This window comes from Notamacropus eugenii, chromosome 6, assembly GCF_028372415.1.
Source record: "Notamacropus eugenii isolate mMacEug1 chromosome 6, mMacEug1.pri_v2, whole genome shotgun sequence".
In the NCBI taxonomy this organism is placed as follows: Eukaryota; Metazoa; Chordata; class Mammalia; order Diprotodontia; family Macropodidae; genus Notamacropus; species Notamacropus eugenii.
This window is the reverse complement of record NC_092877.1, coordinates 96,210,426-96,220,431: the sequence shown is the minus strand read 5'-3', so window position 1 is coordinate 96,220,431 and position 10,006 is coordinate 96,210,426. Positions and strand designations below refer to the sequence as shown.

The 10,006-nt window shown below is 44.1% G+C and overlaps 1 protein-coding gene across 2 annotated transcripts in view; it reads left to right on the top strand.

Annotated features, from left to right (window-relative positions):
- Window positions 1-5,812: 5,812 nt before the first annotated feature.
- Window positions 5,813-10,006, top strand: part of BEND4 (BEN domain containing 4) — a 45,110-nt gene continuing 40,916 nt past the window's right edge. The window contains exon 1 of one of the 2 annotated variants that reach the window (XM_072620608.1): window positions 5,813-6,520. In XM_072620608.1, the coding sequence (XP_072476709.1) occupies window positions 6,007-6,520 (514 nt within the window). In that variant the 5' untranslated portion in view covers window positions 5,813-6,006. The remainder of the gene's footprint in view (window positions 6,521-10,006) is intronic. The other variant, XM_072620607.1, reaches the window with a different exon arrangement.

The window sequence follows — 10,006 nt, the reverse complement described above, 5'->3', positions numbered from 1 at the left end:
GCTGCTTTTTCTCTCAATCTGAAATCAGTGGTTTATTGGCTTGCTTGCTTGTTTGTTTGTTTGGTGTGAGGAAAGGGAGGCAGGAATTTCCTTAGAAGGTAACTTTTTTGAGAAGCAACTTGGGATAATGGAAGGACTGTAGAAAGCTGTCCCCAGAATCAGGAAGATCTAGGTCAAGTCTCATTTCTGATATACACTGACAGTGTGAACCTGGACCAGTCATTCTCAGTGCTCTAAATAGTGCCTTAAGACTGTAAGCTGAAGAAAAATTACAATATCTGCATTAGTAAAGAGGGGTGGAGATCTCAAAAGAGGTTACTTAAACTAATGACTCCACAGATCCTAACTCTGCCACCACTACTATCTGCCAAAAAAACCCCTTTTGTGTAACCTTTGTGTTATATTCACAAAATGGAACTGTTCTGATCCCTGAGTATGTGTCTAGAAAACATAAAAAGCATCACACCCTCGGACTCAAGCAACAGACTTTGACCATGCTACCACACAGGTAACTGGCCAAATGCTTGAGGACTTTCTGTGGTAATCCATCCATCTCTGCCTCCATGTTCTAATTGCTTGGTCCTAGCATCTTCCATTCCTCATCCCTAGAGGCTCTCAGCAGGCTTTAATTAATCAAGGTCTATCACATAAAAATGGAGCTAGCACAGCCAGCCCTTGAAAATCTTAATAGTTTATCAGCCGATATCATTTGGAGGAAGAAGATCCAGGCTCCAACCCTAGCTCTGCTGCTTCTTACCTGTGTGACCTTGATCTAATCACTTGACCTTCTCTCTGTTCCAATTTCCTTGTCTTATCAAGATGTAATGATCAGTGAAGATCCTTCTGGCTCTAAATCCTATAAGCTCATTATCCTAACTAAAATTTTATTCTACCTCAGTCATGACTTCCAACAACGACCACCAACTCTTCCAGAGAACTAAGCTTCCCACCATTAAATAAAAGTTTGATTCATCACCATTGTCCTTTTTATCCTTCCCCTTCCCAATATCTTTTCCTATTTTCTTCTGATCCTAGTATTTAACTTCAGAATATTAAATATTTTGAGTACATGATATATATACACACACATAGCCCTAAGCTATTTTGAGGAAATTTGTCTTAAGTTCTGAGTGATGCTTAACACTGACTAGAACAGCTAGGCCTGGCCCTAGACACATTTCACTTCACTGCCCCTTCCCTCCTCCCCTCATTTTCTCATCAGCCACAGCATATGGTCCCTCCCCTTCTCAAACCTCATCCCTTTTTTGGTTCTGGATCCATAACCAAACCATCTGTCGTTGCTCCTAGAAAGAATACGTCCATCTATTTTCCTGGAACTCTACTGACCAACTCCGTAATTTTCCCAATTAAAATATCCCTCCATCTGCCCCCTTTCCCATATGAGTTGTCATATCTTATTAAAATATAAACTCCTTGAAGGCAGAGATTTTCTTTGCTTTTGTGCTTTTTTATTTCTAACACCTATCACAGTGCTTCACGTGAAAAGTTGTTAATAAATTTTCCCCCCAATTCATTCATTATGGAATGTCACAATATGGTATGATATGCTTTTATCACTGTTAGTACAGAGGAGGAGATATTAAGGAACAGGGAAGTCAAAAGACATTCCCCAAATCCACTAGTAAACTATGAAAGAAATAGAGCAGGTCTGGAAAAGATCCTTCTTTCTTGACTGTATCGCCTTTTTACTATTATTATTATGTCATAGTAAAGAGAGAGAGGCAAGAGAATGTTTCTTAGTCATTTCCTATCAAATTATTATACGCATACCCCTGTTCCTGCTGCAATATCATCTCAACATTAAAATGTTGAAGCTAATCAGACATTTAATTTCAAAGTGGAAGGTCATTATCTTGTCACAAAATTTTATTCCAATTACTTTTTTCTATTATATGAAATGAATTAAAAGTAGCACAAAACACTGGGAGATCAAACAGTCAATCAGAAGCTCATTAAATATGATTGAAATTGGTGCAATAAAAAACATTCCCCATAGCTGTATTATTACTTAAAAGCTATATTCTTGATGGCTCTAAGAATTGATATCTTGCCAATCAAAAATTACCTTATCTATAAAAAGTAACCAGGCTTTTAAAAGTTCACTGTACTTTTTGAGACAAGAGTAAATGGCTAAAGACTTAAATAAGCCAGTCTTTCTGGGTCTTGGATTGAGACTGTAAAATAAAAGTTAAACTAGATTATCTGTAAAGTCCCCTATGACTCTATAATTGTAGGACAATATACTGCCTGAGGAGACCCTGCAAAAGATGGGAACCCAGAAACACAAGAGAACCCAAGAGCCTGGAGTCAATAACTTCCTATCGTGTACTTCCACAAGAGAGGCTATTGTTGGAACCCACTAACACTCCTTAAATCCCATATTCCTTCTACAGACAGTTACCAAATGTAACTTGGTCAGAAATGGACAACTCTAACAAGAATAAAAAAAAGAAGATGAGTTGTTTATGTATCAAGAATGAGAGACAAGAGATACATGGCAGAGGTACCCATTGGTACCCATGAGAGGAAGGCTTGTAGTTGCTAGGTGGTCCCTCTGTGGAGACTTAACGAGAAAGTTTAGATGAGTCAAGTCTTTTAATAGGACAAGGAAGGTTCAAGAAGCGGAGGGAGAACATGCATCGATGAAATCAGTTCCACCAAAAGAGCCAAGTATCTACTTCATCACAGGTCTGGTTATCGGATCTGTTATGGGTCCATTATTCGGATAGCTCTAATCTGCCCTGGAGAGAGTCAAAAGGCTAGAATAGTCAGAATGAGAAAGATGAATCCTGCCTGCCACATCCTTTCGCCTTTCACAGGCCTTGCACAGGGGCTAGGGGATTTGTTAAATTTATAATTTACAAGGGGCAAGGAACCTCTTTCAGACTTTTGTGTTGAGGATTCAATATTTCTAGCTTCCTCCCTTACTGAAGGTGTCAATTTCATAGGAATAATCATTTTTTAACATGCAGGACTGATTTGGTCAACTGCAACAGAAAACACTCTAAGCATTTTAAAAAGTACAAGTGATAATGGGGCAAAGAAGATCAGGGGAGAAAAATAAATAAGCAGCACAGAAAACTGCCAGTAATAGAGAATTATTTCTTAAGGAGAAGTATTGTAAACTACTCCCATAATTCCATTTTCCAAAGCTATGACTTATTGGTTGGGAGGGGGAACATTTCAAATGCAAAATATGGAACTGTTTTACAAAAGAGAAAAAGAAAGTGTTGGGAGGTTTGTTATCATTTATTTTCTCTAGTATATCATTCAATTTCAGCTGTCTCCCATCTCAGAAGTATCTCCACCATTTCTCACTTAGGTGCCTCAGAAACGTCTCTATGGCATCTCATTCTCTCCCTGTCTTTCAGCAGCATTTTATTATTTCTTAACTGCCCCTCTAATGCCTGTCTCCATTTTTTCCTGGGGATCCACGTGTCCTCATTTAGCAGTTTTCTGAAGCCAGAAAGAAACGTTGCAAATAATGTTAAATATGATTAATATCTTGAATTCCTTGAAATATGACATGCATGAGTTACAATGAAACCTCTTTTATTTCTCCATGAAATGCTTTTGCATAATGAGAAAGAAAATGTCCTCTATGCCCTAATCAGGTCTGACAGTTCCTGGACTCCCAAATACTTTTATTTATGGCATTATTTATTTCATCTCTAATAAATGGAAAGGGGAAAAAAACCCAAGAGACTGCAATCTGAGGAGATTGCAGAGGGGAGGTATACAGGGCAGAGGGACACAGGGGGGAAAAAAAGAGGAAAACATTTTCCAAAGCATAGAGTCTGGAAATAAGTTTTCATACCTGGAAGAGAGAGTATTAATGGTCAGAATACCCATGGGTCAGAACATCAAATCACACAAAAAGTAAATGAGTCAATGACCCAGAGACTGACAGAAGATCTCAGAGAACAAGACTTAGAGTGGAGTGGCAGTGCACCAGAAATGAGACACGCCCACCAGCCAGCTGATACATGTAGTCCATCAACAAATGTTTGTTAATTGACAAACCACAAAACTAGAGGAAGTAAAGAAGAAGAAATATGGGGGGGGGGGGGAAGAAGGGAAAGGAAGAGTATAGTTTGGGAAAGGGCCATGAGTGGGTGTTCCATCCAGCAAGTCTATGCTGCTTTGCAGACTACTCAAGGACTGAGAATGGAATGAGGGACTGAGAGATCAGGTTCTCAGACAGACACTTGCCTAAAGGCTGCGTGGGAAAGTGAGTGAAGTCCCATTGTGGCTCTGCCGCTTATGAGCTGTGTGACTTCTAAGAAGTCTATTCACCTCTCTGAGCTTCAGTGTCCTTCTGTGACTACTAGGGAGTTGTGCCAGATGACCTTTCTAAGGCTTTTTCCAGCTCTAAATCCTATGAATTTATATTAGCTCCTTTCCTTTCTTTTTTTTCTTAGAAACCAGTCTGTTCAGGCACATTTGTTCTAATTACCTGTCTGGTTCCCAGCTACCTATTCCATGTCCATAGTTTCTGCCCTCCATCCCACCATTCAAACGACTCTGAATCACCACAGCTGCCACCACCAGCCCCAAGCCTTAAATGATCTGGGGAAAAGGGATGACTGCCCTAAGCTTGGCCCCAACAAAGGCATCTCAGAGCTCCTCTACCTACCTACAGGCTAAATATGAAAGCCTTTTCCTTCTTCCAATCTTCTCTCCCAAAGGAGTTATTCTGTGGTGGAGCCTCTAAGTGTCCTTTACTTGTTTAAACTGTAAACTTGAGTGAGAAGCTCTCCGAGGACAGAGCGAAGGTCTCTGTGACACCGCCCAGTACTGATACTTAGCACAGCCCCGCGTGCAAAGTGGGGTTGTAGGATTATAGTTGTAAGGCCCGAAAAGGTCTTCAGAAGTCGTAACTGAGGCCCAGGGAGGTTAAATGACCTGGGCTTTCAGAAACGCTTTCTGCTTGAACCACCCAGAAATCAGAGCCCTGGCCCAGAAGCGCAGACGGCCGGATGTAGGACGGGAGCTGCGAGCCTGGGAATCGCAATCACCCCACAGACTCTTGACTGGGGGGGCAGCCTACTGGGGTGCTGGAAGAAGTAGGGGCAGGGTGAGGCAGGACTCTGGCCAAAGAAGTGAAAGAGCCCATCTTCCTAAAAAGTGGCCCTGGCCCCAAGGAGCTGGCCCCGGGTTCGGTTTCTCCGCAAGTTCTCAGGCGGATGCTGAACACTTTCTATTGGTCAGAACCAGAAGGCCAAGAGGCGCCCCAGGAGAGCAAGGTTTTCCCGGTGATTCGTGCCCAGTGCGAGCTACTTCGGGCCACCCCTAGAACACCTTCCTGGGCGCGGAAGTCTGTCTAGAGAGGCTGTGGAGGAGTAGGGCAGCAGGGTGGAAGCGCCAGGCTCCGGCTGCATGGAGCAAGTAGTCCAAGGGGCAGCGGCAGGTGCCCGGGGGCGAGGGCTTCTTCGAGGAGCGCCCGGGGACTTTGAGACAAACCACTTCAAGTAGCTGGGCAGGCTCACCTCGCCCGGATCGCACACCCATTTCACCTGTCTCCAGGGCGCCCCCTCTAGCTACTCCCTCCCCTCCCCCTCGGGCAGTGCGTCCCCCCCTCCAGCCCCCAGTGAGAGGCACAGACCTAGCAGGCAAGCCCTCTCCGCAGCTGTGATGCCAGGGCCCGCCTCCTTCCCCCATTATCATTAGCAGATATTACCCTAAACACTTGCTCTTTACCTCCCTTCTCCCTCCAGGCATTGGAGAGACCGCCTGTCAATCACGGCCCCGGCAGCAGCCCCCCGCACGGGGGCTCGGCAGTGCCAGCCTTAGCGACAAGCAGCAGCCCCAGCAGCATCGGCGGCGGCGGCGGCGGCGGCAGCAGCCCCACGGAAACATACACACACACATATACACACACATACCCACACATACATACAAACACACACACAAACACAGAGAGAACCCTGAGAGCAGGAGGGGGGAGGGGGTGTGCAGGGGGGGAAAGCAGCCCGGAGGAGGAGGATGGAGGAGGAGATGCAGCCAGCAGAGGAGGGGCCCAGCCTCCCCAAAATCTACAAGCAGCGGAGCCCTTACAGCGTCCTCAAGACCTTCCCCAGTAAGAGGCCAGCCTTGACCAAGCGGTACGAGAGACCCACCATGGTGGAAATCCCTCCGGTGAGGGCAGCTGGCGGAGGGCAGCAGCCCCACTTTCAGCATCCTCCTGCCTCCATCAGCAGCAGCGAGCCGCATCCTCAGTACCAGGCGCAGAGCTCCTATCCCAACGGGCCGGGCCGAGCCGCCGCCGCCTCCTCTTCCTCCCCCTCCTGCACCCCAGTCGTGTCCCAGGGCCACCTGAGGACTCCGGCCCCTCCGCCTGCTCCCCTGGCTTCCTCCTCGGCTGCGGCCGCGGCCGCAGCGGCCGGGGTCTCCAGGTACGGAGCCAGCCAGGCGGCGGCCGCGGGCAGCAGTAGCAGCAGCAGCAGCAGCAGCGAGGGAAGCAGCAGCGGCGCGGGCGGCAGCCTGGAGCTCAGTGCAGGTACCAACTCTGTCCTGGAACTTCAGCTCCCACCCCCTCCCCGGGCAGCAGCGGGGGGAAGTGGTGGGAGGGAGAAGGGGAGAGGGGCAGACCCCTCCCCTAGCCCGGCGCGCGCTGGAACTTTGGGGGGGAAGGGACCGTGCAAAGTAGGCAGAAGAGTTAGGGAGCTCCTGGATCTCACTCCCGCTCCCCACCCGAAAAGGGGCTCGGAAAACTACTTGCTGAGGCGGATTCTAACTCCTCTGCGCCTCCCCGCCCCTCCCACTCCCGGCAGTGTTGCTCCTAACAGGTGGCTTTTCCCTTCCCAATATAGTTCGGAGGAAAAAGAACTGTGGTAGCTGGTTTGACAGGATGGCTTAGAAGGGCTTGCAGGGAGTGCCCAGGCTGCCCTGTCACAGGTAGAAGCTGCCGACATTCACGCCTGCCTCTCGACGCTGGAGCGGTGGGATTGGGCAGGCTTGGCTCCAGGGACAACGGCTAGCTCCCCGGAGTGACAGCTGTTACTTGTAGAGATTGGAGCTGACCAAACACCGCCCCCTGGGTTGTTAGCCTTTGCTCTCCTCTTCTCTGCCCTTCTCTCCCCCGTCCTCTCTTCTCACTTCTCTTTTCTCTTCCTTCTCTCTTTAATTTTCTTTTTTCTCTTCCTTACTTTTCTCTTTTTTATTTTCCCATCTCTTTTTCCTTTTCGATTTTTCTTTCTCTTCCCTTCTTTTCTCTCTCCTTTTCTCATCTTTCTTATTTCTTTTCTTAGCTTTCCCCTCCCCTCTCCTCTCCTCTCCTTTTCTTTTCTATCTCTCTCTCCCCATTTTCCTTCCCTTCCTTGGCCACAGAATGTTGCTTTTTGTTCCTTTTCCTTTGAGTGAAAGAGAGATTGGCTTCTAAGGGGATCGTAAGAGAGGGTAGAAATTCTTGATCCCTTACTGGAGGCCCAAGAAGTCTCGATGTTTGCCTATCAGAATTGTCTGATATGAAATACTGCTCAGCAGGGGGCCTTATTTCTCCAGTCGGAATGGTATAGAGTTTACAGGAGAAATGCATTGTGAGAAGTTGTTTATAAAGAGGTCTAAATTGCTTTTAACATCCTTTTCCCCTTGGGTCTGCGGTGGTAGTCTCTGGAGAGAGTCTTTCTGTTCAGCCTTTGCTGGGGAAAAGATGGACAGATAAGAAATCTGAGTGGAAAAAACCTAGGGGCCATTATTTCAGTGTCTAGACCATGGCTTTATTTAACACATAATAGCCAAAAGTTCCTGCTCAGGCCTTTCATACCTCCATAGAGCAAATAAACCGTGCAGTGATGAAGCTGAGTCCCTTAGCACAATGCCTGGCACATAGTAGGTGCTTAATAAATGATTATTGATTGATGGATGGACTGATTCTTCCTCTGAAAATGAGGGCACCTCACCCTCACATGAGTTATGGAGCCCTAAGCAAACGTTCTGCTGTTTGTCAATATTTTGACACTTGAATGATTAGTTTTGAGACAGAAAACCTAATTATAGGTTATGGTGAAGACTAGCTCTGCCGCTTCACTGGCCAATTTTGTGTGTCAGGTGTTGTTTAGATGAGTTTTGTGCTTAGGCTTTGTGTGCATTTTTTCATTATTTTGTCAGCATCTCTTGGTCTGATTTCTTTTTCTTTTCTACATTCTGACTTCTCTCTGTTCCTTCTTTCCTTGTCCTTTCCCCTCCTTTTAGCATCTTCCCTTTAAATCAAAGTAGTCTCTACTTTATCACCTTCAGTGCTTTGGTTCTTATTTTTCTATTCTACTTTGGGTTTTTTCCTTTTCCATTCTTTTATTCCTCTCATCTGTCTCAGCTTTCATTCTTGTTATTTTTTACAGTCTTATATTCTTTTGTCCTTTTTCTTTCTATATTTAACTGTGTCTTTTCTCTTTCTCAGTTTTGGAGTGGCCTTTTCTGTTTTATTTTCCAACTCTTTCCTGTTTGATTTACTAGTATTCAGTCTATTTTGAGTCTTTCTAATTCTTGTTCTCTCTTTTTTAAAAATCTGATCTTTTGGCCTTTGGTTTCCATATTTTTGGTTTCAGTCTTTAGCTTCTCTTTGCACTTTGCTGGTCTCTCTTCTCTTTATTTTTGTCTTCTCTTTCCACTTCCATCATTTTTGCCTTTTTCTCTTTTGCTACTTTTTTCTGCATTTCCGTGTTTTTCTTTCTATTTCTCCCCCAGAATTATTCCCATCATCTTTTCTCTTTCTTCTACTTTTAGTAGAAGTCTCTATTTCTACTTTTTTTCTGTTTCTGTTCATTACATCCTTTTCTCTTTTGCCTTGTCCTGGATAACATTATTTTTTTCTCCTAATTTCTTCTATGGTTAAACTTATATTCCTATAATTTCTGGTAGGGTCTTGAACTCCTAAATAACAACCAAGTTAGTATCACCAGACAGAGGCAAAAGCTTTCTCTCTTCCTCCGCAGTAAAGGACAAACCATAAAAGGGACTAGTCTAATAGTATCAAGGGCAGAAGATCAATTTTTTCATTGGCAAGATGGGAACTAGATAACTCCTCCTTTCCAGCAGTCAAGAAAGCATGATCTAGTGGGGCCCAAGTCAAAGTACAGAAGAAAGTCACAATCTAGAATGTACACGTTATGATAATAATAGTAATGAGACTGACTGAGAGAGACAACTCTCAATAGGTTTATGAGTATCCAGCTGAGGGACAGTTACCTAAAGAGCTGATTGGTTCCTTGAGAAACCAATGGTTCCAAGTTGGACCAATGAGCAGATGTGCAGACAGACAGACACTTAAACACTTTACCAAAAAAACAGTGTGTTTTCTCAAAAGACAATCCACCTGATTCACTGAAATAGTTCAGAGATTAAGTTAAAGAATGAGAGGGATAGAAGTCAAAGTTGAAGAATATAAAATATGAGTTAAGGCAGTGAATTAAGAAAATGACTAGAGATTACTCTAGTGTTCTATCAATAGAAATCACTATAAGATTTTTTAAAATGTGATATTATAAAAATAGATTTCCAAGTTCTTTGCATCATTTTTCATGTGATGATTCTGAACATAATATCAAAATAATTATCTTTTAAACATGTGTCGTACCATGATTTCTAAAGCATATCTTTCCTCTATGGATGGCTTAGAGTTAAAAACCCACGTAGATCTTGATATGCAGCCTAAATTTGGCATCAGGAAATGGGAAATTGCATCTTTAAGCAGAGTACAATCAAAAATGAATTACAATAAATCCTATATAATTGCATAGGTCATTCTCTTTAATGAGATTTTATTAACCTGACTGTCAAGCTTTTGAGTCAGGCAGATATTTTATCTTCTTCAACTGATAAAAGTGTCAGCTATAAACCACCATATAAATATTCATAAATCTACACATCTGTGGCAGCCTATCAGCATCATTCTTTTGGACATTAAAAGCATTCTAATTACTTTCTGTCTAGCAGAGCTGAAATGCTGCCTGTTATAGTATGTGCTTGGCAGGCATGATTGCTTTTG